Here is a 24,084-nt window from a genome sequence, read left to right as displayed (position 1 = left end):
TATTGTTGTCTATCATGCACATTATAACAAATCTCACCCTTTGCTTTTTAGGAAGTGTGCTCAGCACTTTACAAACCAACATAAAGAAAAGGCCCACTTTCAAGGAGCTTATAATTTACATAGGTATAGGCTACCTCAGTGCTTGCCACATTCTGAATGCAAGTCCTTTGCGGGCTAGCCTGAGATTTTCTACGGTGCACAGTCATAGTGTTCACCAAGAGTAAGGGTTTACAATATTGCCCACTATCCTGTTGTTATTTCAGCTAAGCCTGGGGCAGTATTGCCAATTTCAAGCAATCAAGAATTACAACATTAAAAAAAAAAACGTTTAGTCTTGTCCGGTGACTTTTTAATGCCCCTCTATTCTGCCAATGTATGTGATGTTTCCAGATTGTAAAGTCAATCTCTAATGCCCACCAAAATCCACCTCTCTGCCTGGTTGCTCAGGTAGAGATTCCATTTACCCTCTCTTCAACCCTAAAATAGGGAAATTACTTTCCTAATACTGGCCTAATTCTCCCCTTTCAGGTTGTTGTTCCTGCTTGAAAGCATCATGATTCACACTGTCGCAGAAGTTAACATGATAGGAGTTACAGATGAGCATATTAAAGAATGTCAAACATCTCACTCATTCAGCTAAGTGATGGCACAGTAAAAATAGTATGGGATTGGTTTAGCCTTTAGCAAATAACACTTCCCTGCCCTTGACCCACACATGTCCTGCCTCTCTGGGCTCCTCAGTTCTGCCTCAGTCACTCCAGCCCCACGCCCTGCTCAGACCTTGCCTCGTCCTATGCCAGTCCCCTGCCCTGCCCTGCCCGCAACTAGAGCTGCCAACATTCTAATCACATCAAACCGAACAGCCCTGCCCGGACCCTTCTCCCGAGGCCCTGCTACTGCACCACCCCTTCTCCAAGGCCCTGCCCCCACTGCTACTTCCAGACCTTTGTCCCCACTTTGCTCACCTCCCCCACTGCCTCGCTCACAGTCACTGCATGGCACAGGGGAGTACATTGTGGTAGGTGTGGCAGGACTCCTGCTATAGATACAGGTTGTAGGCTGGGGGTGGAGATGAGGGGGCTGGCATGCATGAAGGGCTTGGCCAGGTGTTGGAGTGTGTGTGGCGGGGGGGGGTGAGGGATTCAGCTGGGGGGGGCAGGAATGCAGCATTTGGGGGTGCAGGAGGGGGCTCAGGGCTGGGTAGTGAGGTGGGGGGGGTGCATGTTCCAGGATACCAGGTGCATATGAGCGAGGACTCCAGGTTGCAGCAGAGGGCTGGGGGGGGGGGGGGTCAGGGTCCTGGTGACACATCACAGCTCCCAGGTAGTGGCCACCAGCTTACTGAGCCCCGCCCCCCTATCATATGGGTGGCCAGGGAGGCTTCATGAACTGCCACAGTGGCCCCAGGTTACCACTCTCCCCCATGCAGCCCCCACTGATGATGGCTCCCAGCCAATAGGTGCTGCAGAGCCAACACACGGCAGGCCTGGCCTTAAGGCAAGCCAGGCGGTTGTTTAGGGCCCTGGGCCTTCAGGGCACCGCACACCCTAAGGCAGGGCTCTGTTGTCAGCATGCCACCTTGGGCCACACAAACTCTTTGGCCAGGCCTGGTGCTTGGGGTGGAAGCAATGCATAGCGCCTCCCTGTGCCTAGTGCCTAGTGCCAGGGAGCGGCACTGAGCCAGGGCTAGTAGGGAGCCTCCCTTAGACCCAGGCCTCCTTGCTGTGCCACTGACAGGGGGCTGACAGAATTGCTGGATCCCTCCCAGGGCAATGTGGGGTGACGACTCCATGCTCCTAGAAATGGTGGGGCCTTGAGTGGAAGGGGTGGGGCTCAGGCAGCCAGCCCTCAGAACCATCTAGATTTCCCCTGCCCCTCCCCCGTCCTAGCCCTGTGCCCTGGGGCAGTTGCCCCACCCCATCTGGCCACAGATTTAATGGCCCGGTTGGCATTGCCGATTGGATCCACCTGGCTTTTTTTTTTGAGTGTTCTGCTTGAAAACCAGATGCCCGGCAATACTACCACCCACTTCACCCCTGCTCTGCTCTGCTGCTCCAAGCCCCTGCCTTCATTTCCATCCCCACTGCATCCACATCCCCCTGCAACTCCTAAAACTTCCTTCTGCCCCCACGTCACCTCTCATAGTGCCTCTGCTGCTCCTACCAGTCCCCATGTCATATCTAGCCTCCATCAGCCTTAGCGGCACCCATTTTGCCTATAGGGATAGCTTCAGTCTCACTGAAAATTGAGCAAGGCGGTAGCCAACATAATGGCCCATTATGAAGGGCAGCCATTTTGTGGCTTTCAACCCATTTATGATAATAGGAGATGGCGTCCATTTTGAGTAAGGGAAAATTCAGGAGTTGTCACTTTTCATCAGGCATTTGTGAGACATTGCAAGAGTTCGCAACACAGCAGTAGATCCCAGTCTGCCAAGGCGCTGAGCCCTTCCAGGGGCAGGAGGGCAGCTCCCTGCCCCCATTGCCTGGATGCCCCACTTACCCACCTGCTGGTATTGAGCAGCCCAATCAGAACCAAAGGAAGGGGACAGTGGCTCTCTCGCCTCCCCCACTCCCATAGCAACTCAAGGCTCTCTCTTTGTGGAGCCAAGGAGTCCTCCGCTCCCACTCCTGTCCTGTGAGCAACAGAACAGTTCCTCTGCTCTTCGGCCCACTGGCCTGGACAGGGCAGGAAGCTGTCTTCATTGCTTGGTGGGGAAGAGGAGGTCCCACTCTAGCCCCGCATGCCTGCAGTGGGTGAAGAGCCCAGTAGAGGCACAGGAGAGCTGACCAGAGGGCAGAGAGTGATCAAAGCAGTTGCGTGGGATGGCCTGATGGACTGACAAGGGGACAGCTGTGGGTTGGAGATGGGGGCACAGAATTAATTGGTGTTCAAGGGATGGGCAAATGTGAGGTGAGAGCTCCTGTACTGGCAACCAAAATCATTTTACCCAATGAATCTTGCAGAGTGAAGATAACTCTCCTCCCCTCCCTACACTTCCTCCATCCCTGATGAGTTCAAAAATCAACAGGCCAACTCCCTCTCTCACCTCCATGGTCTTCGTTTAAAAACACTCAGGACTTTTTGCACAGGCTCTCGCTTTTTGATCCTGGAGATCGACAATAATGGAATTGTATTCTGGCTGGTTGTGCATGTGTATGGCACACCCACAGACCACCTCAGAGGGGACCTAGTAGTGGAAGTAACGTTGCAAAGTGGAGCAAGCAATAGCAGCAGCAAGAAGGGAGCTGCCTGTGTACACTCTTCTAGTAATAAATGTGTAATGTTATTGAGCTTGTGCGAGGATCGTTATTCCAAGGACTCTGCCAGCCACTCCTAACCCACTAGAAGATGACCATGAGGTCATGCCATAGTAAACCCCTTGCCTTCCACTTTTTTAGTGTCTGTATAAAAGCAGTCTGACCCATTGCAAAATCCATAAAGAATTTGACTTTGCAAGGAGTTAGCTTATGGTGCCAATAACAATTTGCATTTTATGAAAAGTGCCGAAAGACAAATGTTTAGTACTGGATGTGATTCAAGAAGAGTTAAAACTTGAATCTATGCTAAGATTATCTTCAAAATGTTAAACTTACCAGTGCCACTTTACAATCAAACTAAATTAAAAAATGGACTTTTCTCCTCAAAGATGCAGAGTGAATGATAATAGATAACTGTTCAGACCTGTACTTGTCACAGTAAAGAAAGAAATAGTACAGATGTGTTTCAAAATACAGATGATGTATTTTGTGTATTTACCACTGCTGAGTCCCAGATGTAACTGTTGCAGTATAATCAAACAATATTACTTATTTGCCCATTTTTTTTCTCTCTGTAAACCATGCTTTCAAACTCTAGAGTGCTCTCTATCGGAGTTCAAAGCAGTGCTCTGATTAGTGTGCTACAATCTTCTGTGATGATGTGAAGTAACAGCAGTGACAAATGATGATTATTGACTCTCAAATCAGGAAATGTACAGCACAGTAATTGACCAAGCATTGTAAACTTTACAAAATTTGTGGACTGAAAACTTTGCAATGTAGACAAAGCTTTAATTAAATGGATTAAAATACCTATAACTAATGATTTCAAGAATTTGTTTAATAAGTACTGTTCAAAGGATGGAATACGGTATAAACGCAGAATGTTGGATTTTTAAAGAAAAAAGTTTCCAGTAAATTTTAAAGAGCACTTATGTAGTTCAAATGTACTAAACTTAGTTTTAAAAATGGTAACCATGTGACGGAGAGAATAAGAGTGAACCTATAGTTGTGGGGAGAATGGGCAGGAAAGGAAGAACAATATCTAATATGAATGAGTGTTTTTAGGAGGTGAAATTTAATGACCATGAAAAAAAGAAAATGCTCTTCTGTCAATACAGCACCCTCTGCACAGGGGGTTTGGTCAGTATAGTTAAGTTGCTCAGAGGGTGTGGAATTTTTAACATCTATTAACAATGTAGTTATATCCCCAAAGGTCTGTAGTGTGCTCCTGGCCTTAAGAATATTGACAATGTTGTATACTGCATTTTAAGTGAATAATTACAAAGCTTGTTTATATGACACCTCACCTTTGTAAGAAAAGTGTAAAAGCATTACGTTAGTAAATATATTTAGGGGAAGTAAACATGAATGATGTGCAGGAAAAACAGGTTTAATCTATTAAGACAAATCAAAATAATATACTTTATTAAGTATCAATTTTTAAGTATCAACTTTTATACTCAATTAAGTTTTCTTTTAAGTGTAAAGCAAATTAAAATATATAAGAAAAGTGGCAAACGTTCAATTTATATTTATAAAAAGTTATCTGAAGTCATATACCTGGTCTTGCAACAAATTGCATTTTGCCAGCTAAAATTATATATATGGATATAACAAATGGGACAGAACAGTATATAAATAAGTTGTCTTTAAATATTTACAGTCCTATAGAAACTAACCAAAGTGGTGCTATAAAGAAGGAAATATTGACTGCTAGAAAAATGAGATTACAGATTTTGCCTACATATGCATTACACTCAGTTTTTTAACTTGTGTATTTTATATACTAACTTTAGATATATATTTGCATAGAATCACTGTAAAATATGACAATTCTGCATTTCACGTCACAGTAAAAGCTATTAGAATACAAATACCGAAGTACCAGCTCTGTCAGAGCCAGTTAGCGTCCTTGCTTGTCAAAATTTAGTCTCTGTCTTCTTGCTTTTAGGGACAAGGAAAATGCTGCCATCTTTTGTTTGCTGCAGTGAGTATTCACTGGGAGAGTAAGGTTTTCCATTTTCATCATGTAGCATGTTGAAGACCTCAAGATATAGGTTGGTAAGCTGTTTTTTCATTAGACGGATGCTTTTGTCATTCTCTCCTTTTTCTTTAAGCAATTTCTCTTTTTCATCCTTTAAATGACCCAAGTCTTGCTCCAGTTCCACTATGGTTTCCAGTTTCCTTTTACGGCAGTTTTGAGCAGCCACTTTGTTCTTGCCTCTCCTTCGTATATCTCGAATGAGTGCAAGCTGAGCCTCACTGAACTGCTCCTTAGACATCATTTCATTGAAGTCATCCACAGGGAGGTTGATGATTTTTTCTACAGGGAAAGGGATGTGCAGAGCTTTTGCTCTTTGCTCATCTCTTGTGAAATGAGCTTCCAGGGAGCGTGAAGTTTTATCTCTTGTAAATGGAGCTTTGGGGTGGCCTGGACTGGCAGGCAGTTCTCTTTTTGTTGTGTTTACACTTTGCAAATCAGACTTTTGAGTGCTTGGCTGCAGGGATGGAGAGACTGGATCATGGAACTTTAATGAATACATTTCAGCACTGCTCTGTTGCAGACTTCCTGGGGCACTCTCCATTTCATCCATTTCAGAATCACTGTTCCCAAAAGCCATATCTCCAAAGACAGAAGATTCAATTGAGTGCTCAGGTGATGTTGTACTGGAATGTGTGTTCAGTGAAATACCAGAGTCAGAATCATTACATTCTGGCGCAGTTCCTTGATGATCACCATTAAAAGCTTTACACAGTGAGAAATCAGAAATATCAATAGGTTCATATGGAATTTCAGCAAATGATTGGTTGTCAATGTTTGGTGCTGTTATGTCATCGTTCATCTTTGTATCAACAAAGGAGGAGTAGAAATCTTCACAAAAGTTGGAGCTTAAACATGAAGAGGTATCTAAAGAGTCCACTCTCAGCTGGCTGAGGTCTTCTGGTGGTAGGATGCTGGAAAAGGAATCCTCAAAAGTGTTGAGGAAATCTGAATTACAACTAATGGTGATGGATGAGTTGTAGAAGTTATTGTGACCCTCTGATGGCTTGGTTTCTGAGCTTGCAATAGTGGTTACTTCAGCCAAGTTATCATTTTCAATGTTAAGACACTATATAAAGAAATGTTAAAAAGAAAAGTTGACCAATAATAAATTAACAAAATGTTTTGACATCTAGCTGCTAGATTCCACAAATTTAAAATTGCTCTTCTGAGAGCAATATACGCATAAAATTGCATTAAAGACAGCTGTATAGCTTAGGTGCTTACAGCACAGCCCACTGCTGTGCTTATTTTATTACTAAGGGGCAATCTCTCTCGGGACTGCAGGCCCTAGCAGAGGGTGAATTTTCTTCTCAGCAGGGTCACCAGGAAGATAACATAGCATTTTGTTACCTGTAGCATCCCAAAATCATATCCATAAAGACTTGCTGCCATATGCTCCTCATTATGTGGAGGCTAGATGCATCTCTCCTGCTCTCAAACTACCAATATGGATCCTGGCACTGCCAAATCTGAGTACACCTTAAGCAGCACCATAGTATAAATTAAACATTAAAGCCACTGAAAATGCTAACATCATATATTTTGAACAACTTTCCCTTAAATTCCACTCTGTAGGATAGTTTTTTAAACATCTTTGGTCTGTTGAGGTGGTACTCAATGAAGCAGCTGTTTGATTCAGAGAAATTTAATTTACCTTGTAATAAAAAACAGTACTAACATGGGGCTTTACAAACATTAAATCAACCAAGATACTTTTAGTTAAGTTGGTTAACATCTGTTTAAGGGTTGATGATTATTTTAATAGTCCTGACTGGCTACAAAAACAATACACTTTCCTGCAGGGCAGTAGGCATAATGTTTATGGAAGGAAGCTGATATCCAAGTATGCCTAATTCTAAAAGGATAGAAGGCAATTAAACAACTGATTCTGGTCCTCTTAAACCAGGCCACACACTGATTGTTTAATCACAAATAAAATCATACTTAAAATAGGATTTACCAGATGAGAGAGGTTTTGGTTCTTTTTTTTCCCCCCCCTTAATCTAATACTTTTGAAGGGATACCCTCAACTTAAATCTCTATTTTCTTTCTATTAGTTGAAATTACAATCAGAATTATAATAGTAGAAATATTTACATGTTTTTTTCACGTTTACTTTCTATATTGTCAGTTTCATTGTTGCCTCAGTATAGTCAGTCACTCAATTCCTTGTTTTGTTTATGTGGGTCTTTCACACAAAAAAAATATTTTTAAAAAGCAAAATTAATTGTCAGACGGGGTTCCCACGGCCAGAAATCCCTTCTGGCAGCCTTGGCAAGACGTGCCCTTAAAGGCCCCGTCTGAGGTGCCCATTCCCTGCCCATGCTGAGGCATGTCCACTTCTATGAGGGACAGCACAGCTGCTAGAGCAGGGCTTTGCTGCTTTCTGGGAGACACAGCTCTTTCCAGAGAGCCATGGTGCCAGAGCAGTCCCTGGACTTGTGCTGGCCCCATGCAGAGGTGCTTCAGCACAGGCTGCACCTCCTCCTGGCCATCCTCCTTTTCTTCAGCAAGGGTGAGTCAGACACCACTTTGAAGGAACTCATTGTGGTCACACCTGCACCCAGCCCCTGGCTGCACAGGCAGATCTGGAGGCACGGCACCAGTTCCAACTAGTGGAACTAGCCGGTCATGAGGCAGTGGGATGAGCAGCAGTGGCTCCAGAGCTTCCGCATGCAAAAGACCACCTTCCTGGAGCTCTGTGCCTCTTCTGTCAATAGGAGCCCCCTTGGAGCATCCAGACCACAGTGCTTTTGACAGATCTCCGTCGACAGAGGCATTATTCCTCATGGGGAGCAGGATATGGCTGTCGACAGAAATGCTGCATTCTGTCCATTTACTGTCAGCAGAACACCTTGGTAATCTGGACACTCCCCAGGTTTTATCGACAAAATGCCAGTTTTGTCAACAAAACCCTCTAGCGTAGACACAGCCTTAGAGTAGTTCTTCGGGCTAGACTAATGGTTGCTGCAGGAACCATATTTTAGAAGTTCTTTGCATTGCTTCAGGTACAATTCAAATATGACAGTGCAGTAACAGAGTCCCGTTCAAGAATCAATAAAAATATAAACATTCTGGCCAGAAAAAAGCATACATTTTCTTACAGTATTAGATAAATAGCTCTCTTCTCTTGAAGTCTCCCCTCTTACCCTGCTTTTGATTAACTAGATTTTAGATTCTCAATATATTTCTTATTAAAAAGCATGCACTGATTTACAAAAACTCTGCAGCTATTAGTCTCACGAGGTTGTTACCATTCCTTAACAAAGAGTGCCCAGTTATTGTTCTGAATTCTTTACAGATGCTCTCCAAGAATACTGTGTCAGTCTTTCAGCTGCTGCTTACATTAACCCTTACCTGTAGTTCTGGAATGGACAGTAATTCTTCCCAAACTTGCTCTATGTTTTGCATGTTATCTACATCACCAATTGGAGATGGTAGGACTGGTGCTTCAGGTGGCTGAGTCTGATTAGAAGTAATGAAGATAGGGTCGCTATCTATATGAGCAGGTACTGGCAACTGAAATGCAGCCAAAGAAACCTGGAATTTCATAAATACACATAACTCAATAAGGCATCAAGCAAAAGCCATTCTTAGTGCTTTCTGTATTATTCTCATATAACAGATCCACAGGGTCCCCTGGAAAAGGTATTAATTCCATATAAATCACTGTCTTTTGCCTAACATATAGTACACTAATGTTAAAATATCCCATAAAAATGCTCATCCTCACAACAGAAATAAAAAACCTGTAAATAAGTTGTCTAAAAGCAGATGTTATCATCCCACACCCCTCCCCCCAAAATACCCCTCAAAAGCCCATTGTACAAAGAGTTAGGTAGATATTTTACCTCACTGTCATCCACAAATGAGAACGTTTCTCCCAAAAGCTGCATGCACTCATCAAATGACAAGGCCTCTGCTTCTTGTTTTGAAATATGTGTCGTCTATACAGGACAGATAAAGAACAATGTACGTTTCTTTTTGGAGGCCTGTGAAGATTCCTCCTTTATGAATACAGACTAAGTTTAGGTAACCAACAGTTTTATCATCTTATTCACAAAAAGGTGAAATCAAGACACACTTACAGCAGAATAAGAGAAAAGTTACTGTTTTTTACCTGTGAAAAACTGGAAGTGCCTGTGTTTTCTGACTCAATGTGCTGGGTAGGCTGAATGGGAACAAATTCACCCGTTTCTTCATCCAGCTGCAGCTGGGCCATTAAAGCTTTTTCTTGCTCTTTTTGGAGCTGTTCTTGTCTCTCCTTTTCAAGTTTCTTCTGCTTTTCAAGTTCATACTCCTTCTGTCGTTGACTAAAATCAAAAACTTCACGTCTTGCCCCAAGATCTATATCTTGCCTCCAAAGAATGTCAATCAAGTTCATGTCCTATATATAGAGAAGAAGGTAATTGTTAAAAGAAGGTCCCCTCTGCAGCAAAATTGTTTTAAAACAATAAAGAGGCAGTGGAGTGGGGTGGGGGGGTGCTGGGAGCTGCAGCCTGACCCAGCCTCTCCCTTCTCCCCTGAGGAGAGGCAGGAAGCTGTGACTTGACCTGTCTTCCCCCCAAACATCGCCAGGGACAGGTTGGGGGTCGGGAGCCAAACTGGGAACAGATGAGCGGGGCTGGCAGCGGTGGCCCAAACCACGCGCTCCCAGGACTGGCGAGGTGGTGGGGGTGGGGACGACAGAAGCTGCTGACTGACCTTTCCCCTGGTACCACCATGGGAGGACAGGCAGGGAGGCCAGGAGCCTCAGTCCACACTGCCCCAAATCCCCACCAAAAAACAGGCAGGTTGGGGCTGGGAGCAGAAAAAGTACCTGAGCAATGCCACGTACATCTGCTAGTTAACAATAATTGTAATAGATTTGCAGTTTAAAAGGTTGCACCAAGTCAACCATACCAACAGTATTCCAGAGCTCAACTAGCAGTTTGTATAAATTAATAGATCACTCTCAGAGTCGCAGTTCTAACTCATTGCTTACTAGACAATGTTTATAAAGAGGCAACTACCGTTGAAGTCAAATATCCCCATGCATATTTAATTTGGAAAGTACAACTCTGATTGTGTCTCAGGACATAACTAAATTAAGTTTCTCCATTTAGAAAATGCCACTTGCTCAGTGAATTTTGTTTGGTTATGTACTTTCCCTTTTTATTTAATGAACGTTATCTCAATATGCATTTTTTTCTAGTGTTCAGAGTTTCTAAAGGCTGAAATGTTACGTGTATTTTAATGTAAACAAAATCTAATAGCCCAAGAAATCATCAACCAAGAAATTAGTTGAGATGATGGAACATAGCTTATGGACATACAGTGCTAATGTCTCTGATATAATGAAGATTGTATTTTATTATGGAAAAGATACAGCAACTGTGTGTTTCATGAATTTCTTTAACTACACTTTCATAGTAGACACAGCCATGTGTGCTGACTACGTGCTTAGTCCTGAGCATTATGCCAACCTGGTGCAAAAGTAATATATGTTAGCATTTATTTAATTGAATCAAAATTGCACCAATTCAGATAGCAATTCCAGACAGGGATAATTTACCTTGTCAAAATAGTAAACCAATAACTTTCTCTTATCTTTATAAACTAGCTTCAACTAGAGCACAGCAAACAAACTTTGTCTTTCAAAACCAGGGCTTCTGATCAAGTGTAATGAAAAATCTTTAACAAACGAGTCCATTTTGAATTATGGATCTCTGATTTCTTCACTGAAAACTTCACTGTACCATTATCAGCAAAATTTTGGGTTAGAAGGAATTATGATTTCTACCAATAATTAAAAATAATCAGTGCCTTAATAAATTTATTTATGTTTGCAATATGGGATATGCACTGCCATTTTCAGATTGTACCTCCCTCATCCGACATACTCAGGATCTGACAGGTCCCGAACAAGAGAATTTTTTGGCTAAGGGAAGGTGCAGGTCTGTGCTCAGGTACCAGCCTCCAGCCTTCCTCCTCTGGTGCTCTGGCCCCAACCCAGACTCCCAGGGGCTGCCACAGGGATCCAGCCAGCCCCCACCCTCTTCACCCTGCCTCCCCACCACAGGGCAGGTGGAGGCTCCAACTCCTGCCCACAGCAGCCTCCTGGCTCCTGCTACTGTGAGGCATGTAGCGACTTGGGCTCCAGCTTCATGCTGCTGTGGGCAGACGGGGGCTCCAACTCCCAGCCTCTGGCTGTGATTTCCAGTCATAGAATCATAGAACAACAGACGTGGAAGAGACCTAAAAAAGCCATCAAGTCCTGCCTCCTGCCCGAGGCAGGACCGAACCCATCACATCAACCCAGCCAGGGCTTTGTTGAGGCGAGACTTAAACACCTCCAGGGATGGAGACTTCACTACTTCCCTGGGTAGACCACTCCAATGCTTCACCACCCCCCTAGAGAAAAAGTTTTTCCTAATGTTCAACCTGGACCTTCCCAACCTCAACTTCAGACCATTGTTCCCTGTTCTGCCATCCGTGACCACTGCGAACAGCCTCTCTCCAGCCTCTTTGCAACCTCCCTTCAGTAAGTTGAAGACTGTTATCAAGTCCCCCCTCAGTCTTCTCTTCTGCAGACTAAACAGTCCCAATTCCCTCAACCTTTCTTCATAAGTCATATGCTCCAGCCCCCTAATTGTTTTGGTCGCCCTCCGCTGGACCCTCTCCAGTGTGTCCACATCCTTCCCATAATTGGGGGCCCAGAACTGGACACAGTACTCCAGATGCAGCCTCACCAAAGCTGGATCTACTGGCAACACTCCTCTTGATGCAACCTAATATGCCATTAGCCTTCTTGGCTACAATGGCACACTGTTGACTCATGTCCAGCTTCTCGTCCACTACAACTCCCAGGTCCTTTTCTGCAGAACTACTACTAAGCCAGTTGGACCCCAGCCTGTAACAATGCTTGGGATTCTTCCGGCCCAAGTGCAGGACTCTGCACTTGTCCTCATTGAACCTCATCAGATTTCTTGCAGCCCAGTCTTCCAATTTGTCTAAGTCACTCTGGACCCTGTCCCTACCCTCCAGTGTATCTCCTTCTCCCCATGGGAGCATTCCAACCCCTGCTGCTGTGGGACAAGCAGGAGCTCAGGGTCCTGGCTCCACACTGCCCCAGTGCAGACAGGGGCTCTAACTCCTGGCCCCCTGCTGCCAGGGAGCGCTGGTTCCCAACCCGCAGCAGCCTCCTGCCCCACACTTATGAGGCAGGTGGGGGCTCTGGCTCCCAGCCTGGCTGGGGCTCCTGTACCTGCCAGCTACTCTCTCATCTGGCAACTTCCTTGGTCATTCCAGTTGGCGGATGTTGCCGGACAAGAGTGCTAGATTTGAGAGGTGCAACCTGTATTTACATGTTAATAAACCTAACAGTAAGAGACCAAATTCTGCTTTAGGGCCAGCAGTGATGAAGCTGACGTTATTACAATGGATGTCCAAGACTCTGTTTGGTCTCTCTGGATTGACAGGGTAAACAGAACTAAGTAAATTGTGCAGTAGCAGAAGGTATTGTAATATGGTATGGCTTCATTAATGGCCAGTAGTTTACCAGCTGCTCATCCTCCTTTCTTATTTGCAATATGTTCTGGGTAAAACTGCAGGATATGTATTTTGGGGCAAGTTTCTGAATTGGTTTACAAGGCACCATGACATATTGTGACTCAAAATATTTTTCATATGACATGTGGGAATGACATGTATCAACAGAACTCTATTTCCCCAGGTCTCCAATGGACTAGACCACTGGAATTACAGAACTCTTTATACATTTCCATTTAAATTTCAACAACAAAACTGATCATAAAAACAGACGTTGGGAGGCATTAGCTTGTTCTCTTCAGAGGAGAAAACCATGGCTTTAATATGAAAGGCACCTACTAAATCAGTGTTTTTCAACCCTTTTTTTCTTTTTCTTCAGTTGTGGACCTCTAAAAATTTTAAATGGATATGCAGACCCCTTTGGAAATTACTTTGGAATTAACAACTTGAGGTTTGCGGATGATATCGGTATCACTGAGGAAGATGAGGAGAACCTAGCGAAAATGGTGCAGATGCTGAACGAGGAAGGGAAGCAGTATGGACTGATTATATCAATAAAACAAAATCAAAGGTATTTGGACATTAGGAAATAGGAAGGAAGGTCAGTGTAGATAGGATTGAACTAGAGAACGTAGAGAAGTTCCCGTATCTGGGGAGCAACATAACGTATGATCTAGACTGTACGAAGGAAATAGTGACTAGAATAGGGAAAACAACAGCAAATCTGAAGGTGATGATAAGATCTGGAAAAGCAAAGCAATTAGCTTAGGAATGAAGCTGAGCATCTTGAAAACATGTATTCAGCAGCATGTTGTATGGATGTGAGACACACGTGATAACGAAAGATTCAAAGAGAAGAATGTTGGCGTTCCAAAGGAGTTGTTATAGAAGATCCTGAGAATAGGATGGGGCAGAAGGTCACCTATAAGGAATTATATAGGAAGATACAGCCAAAAGAAGGTTATACAACGCAAGTTACAGCTATTCGGGCATATTTGCAGAATGAATGACGAATGAAATATCAGACCCTTATATTCGGCATAATGGAGGGTTCAAATAGGAGAGGCAGACCCCACTAGATGATATAGTAGATTGGCGTGGAGCTAGGCTACAGAAACTGAGCCAGCTCGCACTGGTCAGGGAAAGAAATAGTTGGAGAGGCATCAGACACCAAAGTGCACTGAGCCCATGGTTGCTGTTGTTGATGATGATGATGATGACGACCTCTAAAAATTTTAAACAGATATACAGACCCCTGTTGTCCATGAACTCCTACCATATGAAACTTAGACTGAAAACTAACTCAACAGAATTCAGTTCTACATACCGCCTGTGTTTGGCGCAACATTTGACACAGCATGAGAAAGTGTGCTAAACTGGGGGCTTATATGGTAACAACATTCTCAGGTTTTGATCTGTAGGTACGGGTATTCACATAGTTTTGATTGATCAGAAAACATGAATGCTTTTCCTAGGATTTGAATCTTTATTTTCATCGTCTCTTTTCATTGACCCCTTAGACATAGTCTGCAGAAACCCAGACCTGCACAACCCACAGGTTAAAAACCACTGTCTTAAAAGCCATCAACTGTACCAGGCTGTGGGCTTTTATCTCAAAATAAGCAATGCTTGTCTGAATCAGTACATGGATTGGAGACCTCCATATGAACGCCAGATGCTTGAAGAAGCAGTTTTGGCTTCTTAATAAGCAATATTCCTCTTCTGAATAATTTAGAAGGAATGCACTAGCACAACAGTAGAAGCTGATTGCTGATGTCTGTTGGACAAGCAATTCAGAGAGCTGACATTCAAAGATCACTATCTACCACTTTTCATAAGAGGGCATTTAGTCCCCCCATTCTGACTATATTCCAAATATTAGTTACACTCCCCACATGTACATTTTTGCTAGCTAGAGCAGTCTCACGCTATTTTGTTACACTGTTGCTGTGTTCCCCTCTGGAAGTGACTGCTGAGATACCTTTCTTACACAAGCTGCACCTATAATAAAAAGTGCTTTTGAAGAGCTTCAGGAGTCAAAATTAATTCTATATAGGATAGTCTATGAAAAAGGAAATGGCTTTGGGGTTCATTGTCAAGAAAGGTGCCATAAACTAAGATAATTATAATCTTTAACACTAGTAAAAATTCAAATTCTGTTCACGAGCAAGGGTCATGATCTACTCAAGATACTATTTTAGGTGTCAAATTTCCACTAGAAAGCTATTTAAATAAAGATGTCATTTTAATATGCTATCTGTATTTTAACATTGTAAACGAGTAACTTTAGTAACAGTGCTGTAATCAACAAAATGTACAGAATATTGGACATTATTCCAAAGCATCTGGTCAAAATATAGGAAACCATGAATAGTCTATCTAAAGTGGGTTAAAGCTATGTTTTAAAATAAGGTATTTTAATATATGTATTTGACTCTTAATAGTTACTTTCTGTAGCCAGCCAGCCAGCCCCCTCTCAGACCAGCATTGCTGGGAACACAAGGGAGCCAAAACAACAGGGCACTTAACATAAATTCCAGCACAGCCTTTGAAGCTGTGAGAAGCACAGGTGTGCTGCTACAAGGTGCCTCTGGGAACATATACAACGATTAGGCTCACAGCAGACAGAGAAGCTGTGACAGACATGGCTCTTAGCCCCTACTAAATAACGTGATGCACACACCCCCACATCCTAGGTGGGAAAATATTTACCCTAATAAAAGAATGTCCAGTAGTCGAAACTTATTGTTTCTCTCCCTTGCAAGTGTAAACTACTCTTGCGAGAGCTGGCGTCGCCCAGACAGATCAGCCCCAATTTGGCATAAGAAAGGAGAAAGAGAATAAAGGAGTACAGAGGTATAAGTATGGGACCTACAGCACCATGATTTTTGAGTGCTTTTCACTATCTATCTGCTGGTCAGATAAGTGACAGCCTCCCAAGGCTTCTGCAGATAAGAGGGTCCCTGAGCCTTGTCCCTTATTCGTCTTTCCGCGGAATTGAGTGACCGATCCTGGCTTGGCACCGCTGGAATCGAGAGATGCAAGGAGGGTAAGAAGCACCCACACCTGATCTCCTATCTTTAGTGTACACATATTTTGAAATAGAGCTCTATACTTTGTTGTCTTTCTTTGGGATTGTGGCTTCAGCTTTGTAACTTGTTTGTGTGTGTAACATCTATACATTTAAATAAGTAGGCACTAGCAATTTTGTAACCACATGATTAGAATCTAGTTTAATAAATTTTGGTAACCATTTGTGCATAAGCCTGACTTGTTTCTCTGGTTTACTGTAAAGCAGCCAACACAATTAAAGAACCTCAGCCTTTTTGGCTATAAAGCCTGGCCATTAGGTGAGAGTACTAAGAGCCTAGCGTTGAGTTGTGCCGCCTCCACGGTGCAAACTCTTGGGGTGCCTGTCAGTCAATCCTGACTGCCCACTGGGAAGGAGCTCTGAGCTCTAGCAGTTAAAGTCACGGGTGTGGAAAGGCTCTTAGTGCTGCCATTGGGGCACCTGTCAGTCAGTGTTGACTGCCCACTGCGAAGGAGCTCTGAGCTCTAGCAGTTAAAGTCACGGGTGGTTAGGACCTTGGGGCATCCGTCAGCCTAGCCCGGGCTGCCCGCCACGAAGGGACAGTGCGTCCTAGCGGTTAAAGTCACGGATGGTATAAAACGGGCATAGCTGGCACCTCACCAAACATCCTTGGCCATCGGCTAACACTTTCTAACTAACATATATTTTCCACAAACTTGTATGGACAATGTTAAGCCAAGAAGCTCAAGTGAAAGTGCTGATGTGAACAGGAAGTGCACATGAATGTCCAAACTAAATTAAATGCACTAAGAATTCCATATCAGATTTATAAATGGTACATGAATACACATGTCACTGCTATTTTTTCAGAGCTCTGCTTACCACATCCTTCATACAGAAGGCATTTACTGTAAGTGCTCTAGTGGTTCATCATGTGACTTGCTTCACAAATGGCTGTTTGTTCTTTCTTCAGTTGTGTAAGTAGCTCTTGCATCATGTCAGAGGAAATAATTGTTCTGGCAAAAGCTAAAGAGAGGAATCCGGCAGGAAGCGGCTTAGCCATTTCAGTACAGTGTTAGAAAAATAATCTGTTAGCTGAACTAGTTTTTCATCAAGGGTATTTTTCCCTAGTTTAAGTGAATATCTCAATCCTGCTCTCCCTTAAAGCCAATGGCAAAACTTCCACTGATTACAGATTTTTTTCTAGAGGCCTAATCCTGCACCCTTTTAAAATAAAGAAAATCCCCACACCTCAAAAATATGCCTTGCCCCTCGGTATCAAAGTCCACGTATTTCATGCTTCAAACAGAGCGCTGTGTGTGCGTGCTCATTGCCTTCAAAAATTAGGCTAACATATTTAGGGGCTTTTTCTCTTCCTACTGGTAAATGAAGAACTACCCCTGCAATCAGACATTGATCTGCTTTTCTCTCCCATGGTCCGTGAAGCAAATGGTGCCTTCCACTCTGCTTATTTAGTTATTGGTTCCTTTAGTAATATGCTGTTCCAGAGTCTTTTCCAAACCACACTGCTAACTTATACAGCTTTGGCCTCATAAAGGCAGTTTTAACAAGATAAGCATAAATGTTAAACAGTTCATATTAAGCCGCCATCTGGCCCCCAGTGGAAATTTCATGTTTTAGATTTACATATCAGCTTTGCCATCTGGGTTGTCTGTTATACGTTTTATGAGAATCTCTGGATTGCAAAGTTTGACTATTAACTCTTATTGTTCTTTAAGCAAATATATTTGCAGTAGGTTAAACAAAAGGAGACTGATTCTAAATACATACCTATGTTGTATTTGTTATTTTCATGGACTGGAAGGCCTTTGTGATGAAAGCAGTAATTTTAAAAACTGCTCACTATGTTGAGTTTGAATTTTTAATTTAATTTTTGGAGCACAAGACATTTACACAGATGATAAACTGGAAACATCTGAGATGGCATAAGTGTCACTCTGGCAAACAATCCACCCTCTCACATGGATTTTTCACCCACTTTTATTATCTAGTTTCTTCTGACAGGACTCTATTGCCTTTTTTTTTTTTTTTTAAAATGAATCACATTCTTTGTCACAAAGAACCCTGCACAAATTGGGACAGCTTTAGCAACAGAGATTCCAAATAGAAGTGATATAGCAAATAGTTACGGAATGTTACATGAGTAAAATGTTCAGATAAAATTTCACACACGCACAATAAGTAAAAGGTTGGAGCACCAGCATCTGAAAAGATCCCCAGCTTTGGATGATATCCCACAATAAGAGGAGAGAACTGCCACTGTAACAGGAGACGAGTGACCAAAGCAGCTCAAGAATTGCTACCAGGGGGGTGGTGAGTTGTTCTGTTTTTGGGGAAGTTTTGTTTATTTTTTCAGGAAGTGAGAAGAGTGGACAGGGAGCATCTAGAGCTGCAATTGCATTCACAAGAGAGGAACAGAAGTGACAAATAGGGCAGTTTCTGAGCTACTTATCCTTAGGTACGAGGTGGGAGGGAGCAAAGAGCACAGGGCGAAGTGCAAGAGAAGGATCTGGAAGCGTTTTGCTTATCCAGGAAAGGGGAACAGGAAGGGCAACATCAGTAGCAGCTGAGTCCCACCCCACCACTTTTTGCAGGACATGACTGATTTCTTTGAGCAGTATAAGAAGCATGTCAACAAGTCGCATGACTTTATCACAAGCCTCAAAACATTTGGTTGTCTGATTTTATTTTTAAACACTTGGACCCTGGAATCTTATGATTAGAAGAAATCATCCTCTTTTATAAGAAAGTTCTGGCCTTTGTGATTGCAGATAAAAGCTTGAGAACGTGGAGGATCCCAACGGGCAGAAAAAAAATAAAAGAAAACTTTAATTTTTTAAGTATCAGAGGCGAGCCGTGTTAGTCTGGATCTGCAAAAGCAACGCAGGGTCCTGTGGCACCTTATAGGCAAGCAGAAATGTATGAGCATAAGCTTTTGTGGGCAAAGACCCACTTCATCAGATGACCTGCATCTGACGAAGTGGGTCTTTGCCCACAAAAGCTTATGCTCATACATTTCTGTTGGTTTATAAGGTGCCACAGGACCCCTTGTTGCTTTTAATTTTTTAAAATTGTGATTTTTGAGACAATCTCATAGTTTGTGTGAGTTTTAAACATCTGGGGCTGGCAGTATCAGAGGTGTGGGGGGGTGAGAAAAATGGAACAAAGATTTATTGGGGAGGGTACAAGAATGGATTAGGAGACCAGAAATAATGTATTTTAGAAGAATGAAGAGATGGCAGTGGAAACAGGCATGGATTTGACTCAGTGGAAATACAGGTAATCCAATTACAGACCATGGGAAGAGTGAGTAGAACAAGCTACAGTAGGAAGGTCAAATTCTGACCCAGCCTATTATGGACCTGGCTACGGGCCCACATTGAAAGCCAAGACATAACATCCTCATCATCTATCATACTTGTTTTATGACCCAGCTATTACAGATGCTTTGGGTGAGGCTGAATCAACACCACTTGACAACTGCACTGGCTTCTGGATGAGCTCTTATACCACCTGAACTCCATTTACCTGTCCCTTCCATTATATCCTCTCAAAAATTTTAAGCATAGGAGGAGGTTTGAATTATTACATCAGAGGGGCCCCCCAATATGCCTGGTTCTACAGAAAGGGTGTTCCTCTTTACATTAGGCAAATTCCACTTTCTGTCCAGGTGACTTCTCCTGCTGCAGATATTGGCCATATATATCTCCCAACACTTACTTCATCCCCAATCTAGTGAGCAGAGATAAGCTCATCTCTTAATATTTCCATGTTTGTTTAGAAACAAACAAATTTAACATTGGGAGAGAAATATCTTTTTATTCCACAGTTTGTGAATTTACCACAGTTACCTAGACCTGTTTTTAGCTTATGTCACCTAAGACAGATATAAACTGCTTGACGAAGTCTAAATCTCCTTGATACCTTCATGCCTTCTGACCCTTTCATTAACTAAAAATTTAGTCTCCTACTGCTTATCCAAGAATAATGGCTATATTCAATACACTGTAGCTCGAGGGAGGCCATTCAAGGTTCTGGGGCAGGTTAAATTAAAAAAATAAATCTGTGAGGGATCGTAATAGGACCTGCTGTAAGTGCAAGGGACAGGACTTGATGACCTACTGAGGTCCTTCCAGTTCTATCAGATATGTTTCATTCCATCAGTATGCTCTACTACAAATGCATAATTATTAGTATGTCCTGTTACAAACACATAGTTGTCTTGTCTGGATTGCCCTGTTTTAAATAAGTGTGCTAGAAATGTTATTTTGGGCTAATCTATGCATGAGAGGAGAGAGACATATTGATTAACTGACTTTATCCTCTGGATAAAATACTCCACTAAAATCCTCCCTATGAACACCACTATTCCAGGAACATGAATTTTGTAAAGTAAATGATTAATGTATTTTGCTAGCACTAATCTTTCAAGAAAAAATTCAACTCATTCAGGGTGTAAGTGGAAGAACTATACTCACTTGCTCACAATCTGATACTCTTGCATAACAATATACATTAGTTTATGTAATAGTCTCTGTCACACCCAAACAAAATACAGGAGTCCTGATAAGTTTCAATATTTCCAACAACACTAGAAATGAGCAACATTTCACATGGACCCCAAAAGAAGGTAGTGGGATGGGATGTAAACCCCATATTGGCTCCGACATGGTTAAGAAGCACTAAAGAGCTAAATTAGTGCACTGGTGTTTCTGGAGGATGAGCTAAGATCAATTTAGGATGAAACCCAGATGGGGAGAAGTTGGATAGCTACTTTATGTGGGGGAGGGGGATGCTTCTAGAAGCTTGGGAGAGAATAGACCTTGGGATCCTCACTTCAGAAGGAGGTCTGACCAAAGGTAAGGAAAGACATGGAGCAGGCTTCCATGATAAGCCCTGATTAAAAGATCTAGACTTCCTGAGAGACCCCAGAAGGTATTCAAGAGAGGAATGTCAGGGCAAGCATAACTGTATCTTCATCTGGGATTTTTAAGAGGATTCTGAAGAGATCCCACCAACCCTTGGACCAATGGGGAACCTAGAAGCTGTGGCTCTGGGAAGTTGTGAGAAAGGCCTGCTGACAGGCTGAACTAGAAAGAAATCCCAGGAAATAATAAAGGCGGGTCTAAATAGACTAGAAAGCTCTTGCCTGCTCACTACAAGGTCCTTGGTTTGGAACCTAGAGGAGAGGGAGATCCCAGGTTCCCCTGGAAGCCACCAGGGAAGGTGACAAGACCAGACCTGATACAAAGGGATAAATACTTTTGAAAGTCATTAAATTAGTTTAAATAACAGAGGGTCTACAGCTAGCAGCCTAAGACATAAGGTCATGGGCCAATTTCTGGTGGGACTGAAAGTCTTCTCCCCTACTTCTTTCCCCGCTACCCTTATTTCTCATGCCAACTGTTGCAGTCTCTGAGAACCATGCAAGAATTAAACATAGTTGGTGAGGCTAATGAACACAAGTAGGGAATTCTGCCACTCTCTGTAGACTGTCTTTATAAGTTTAGTGAATTTGTATCTAGTAGTTTTTAAATTAACTTCTGTTTTACGAAGTCCTACCATATAGCATGGAATTTCAAGGGGCCAAGCAAAGTGACAGTTCCTAGAATTATCTCCCCACGTGCTAATTAATTCAGGGATGGGGAAAATCAGGCCTCATTTCTGAGGCCTATACTTCACTAACAGAATAAACAGTGATTGCAAGTATCTGCCTTTTCAATGATCAGTTCTAGCATTCAGTGCCATAATTGTGTCACACTCAACCTCTGTAGCCATATCTGTAGCCAAATTGCATAAGGTTATTTTGAGGGAACTTATTTCAAATTCGATGTAAGTGCCTATTTCTAACTTCTCGCTACTTCTCTCAAAATGAGGGGTACTGAGACAGAAATACATGCTTGAAATAGCCATGATATTTTGAGAGCAGTGTTTCACCACAGGGTTTTTACTTCGGTATACACTTGTAACCCAAAATAGAAAGCACAGTGTAACCATAGTCCGTGAGTCTTGATTTAGTTTGGGAGTAAACGCTCACTATTTTCGCCCTTGAACAAATCCAGGTTAAAAGTCCTACTCCTGGCTGGTTACCAAGGTCTCTCGGGGTTTTGAAACTGCAGTCCTAAGTCACATGACATTCACTTTCTCAGACCTTCAGTGTACGGTAGAAGATAATAATCAGACTTGATCTTTAAATCTTAATTATATTGTTTATACAGGTTAATCTAAGATCCACTCACTATGCAAAATATTAATCAAATCTCCTTGGCTATTTCAAAAACCCATCTCTGGTCTCCATTTTCATAAAAGAATTTGTCCAAAATCCTCCTACAGTAGTTGCATCTTTTATTGGTGTACAAGTTCTTCACCTCCAGCTATACCAGCAAAAGTGCTTTTATGGTAGTTTAAGCATATGTATGCGAGGTCTTATAACAGCAGAGCTCCATTGGTATACATTTTATGGTAGTGTAAGCGTATGTATGCGAGGTCTTATAACAGCAGGGCTCCATTGGTATACATTTTAAACCTAAGCCAGACCTTAGTGAATTAACATCATTTCCAAATAACATCCATGCACTGAGCTTAAGTTCCCTTTGATTTAAAAAAAAATCCATATTTATATATCTACAGACACACATTCACAAAGATACAGTTCAAGTAAGATTTTAATATTTATTCCAAATTCAGAATCCCTCTCTCAGCTGAACAGATAAACTAGTCTTGTTATTTCGGTACTGTGCATTTCACTGGCAGTATTTAAAAAAAAAAAAAAATTGGTCAATGAGCTAATAGAACGAGCATACATAGAGTTACCATAAATTAAACAAGCTGCATAAGGAAATTGAGTGGACCAGGCAAAAGGACTTGTTAAGGAGTAGATTTGGCTTCATTAGTTTTTACGTTTGGCACAGCAACATAAACCTGCTCTGTTGCAACAGCAAGTGGACCGAGCAGTTCTGTTGTGGCTCACTTTTGTAACTATTATTTAATTGTTATGTACAGTACACAATTCCATTCAGAAAGGTGTTTAAATAGCAGCCATCTCAGTGGGAGACCTACTGTATTTCAGGAAAGTGAATATTAATGAAGTTTTCTTTCCAAATTAAACTCAGTACAAGCCTACATCACACTAAAGTCAATGAATGCCAACTCTACTTACATCATTAGGTACACAAAAAGCAGGCACTAAGATAGACACTATACAACACACATTTTAATTCACAAGCATCTAAAACAATTGTTGCCATCTCAACCATAGCAACACAGAAGCACTTGTTTGCATGTCAATCCAGTTTACACACTAAGTTTACATTACCTGGAAAATAATTACCTGATAAATGATGTCTTCTAGCTATCCTGCTATACCTAGGCATGTCCTGCATGGACATTGCCATGGGCTACTGATTAGTTCATCTGAGAGGGAGTTTTATGATAATGATCCAGTCACCTAGGAAGCATGATCCAGCCAGTCTACAGAACACTTTTTGTCCTAGAACTGTTTTACTGAATGTAAAATGGATGAACACATAACCAGATGATAAACCTAATGAACTGCAAAGAATTTGCCATCTGTGGTTTCATCAGGATTATCTAAATTTTGCATAAACCTGTTTTGACCCAAACTTAAGAATACATTTATCCTTATGGATATTCTAAATAAATATATGAAAAAATTAAGTCTAAATATATACTTTCAACCATCTAGCACAAAATTACTACTTATATTATTTGAGCCTCAGTTGAATCCCCTTCCTCCCCCATTCTCCATGTTAAAGACAGACAATACATGGTTGCTACAGTTATATCTTGCTGTCAGCATGAAAGTTGTGAGGTCTAGTAGTAAAAGCAGCATCTATAACCATGCTTTGTCTCATCCCTTTTTGTTTGTACCATAGGTGATTTTTAACCAGAAAAGCAAGGAAATTACTCTCTCTTAGTAAGTTAAATCCTACAGGGGAGTCAGATAAGCCATGCAGTTTACCAGATGTTGTACTAGCACAGGGGTTTGCAACCTGTAGCTCCAGAGATGCATGCAGCTCTTTAAGGACTTCTTTGTGGTTCTCGACGCTATAATTGCAAAGTAAAAAAAAAAAACAAAAAAAAACCAACCTCTCATATTTTCAATATTTCAGTGAACATCTAAAAGCTGAACAACGAATTGTCTTGTATTCACATACTCTGTGGCTCTTGAATTA

General features: G+C 42.1%; 1 protein-coding gene across 1 annotated transcript in view; it reads right to left on the bottom strand.

Moving 5' to 3' along the window:
- Positions 1-3,606: 3,606 nt before the first annotated feature.
- NFE2L2 (NFE2 like bZIP transcription factor 2) overlaps positions 3,607-24,084 on the bottom strand; it is a 49,848-nt gene continuing 29,370 nt past the window's right edge. Inside the window, exons 2-5 of the mRNA XM_075001310.1 lie at positions 9,428-9,694; positions 9,159-9,254; positions 8,665-8,847; positions 3,607-6,373 (exon numbers count right to left, since the gene is read on the bottom strand). Coding sequence (XP_074857411.1) covers positions 5,183-6,373; positions 8,665-8,847; positions 9,159-9,254; positions 9,428-9,694 — 1,737 coding nt within the window. The 3' untranslated portion in view covers positions 3,607-5,182. The remainder of the gene's footprint in view (positions 6,374-8,664; positions 8,848-9,158; positions 9,255-9,427; positions 9,695-24,084) is intronic.

Source organism: Carettochelys insculpta, chromosome 8 (assembly GCF_033958435.1).
Source record: "Carettochelys insculpta isolate YL-2023 chromosome 8, ASM3395843v1, whole genome shotgun sequence".
In the NCBI taxonomy this organism is placed as follows: Eukaryota; Metazoa; Chordata; order Testudines; family Carettochelyidae; genus Carettochelys; species Carettochelys insculpta.
This window is presented reverse-complemented; position numbering and strand designations above follow the sequence as displayed.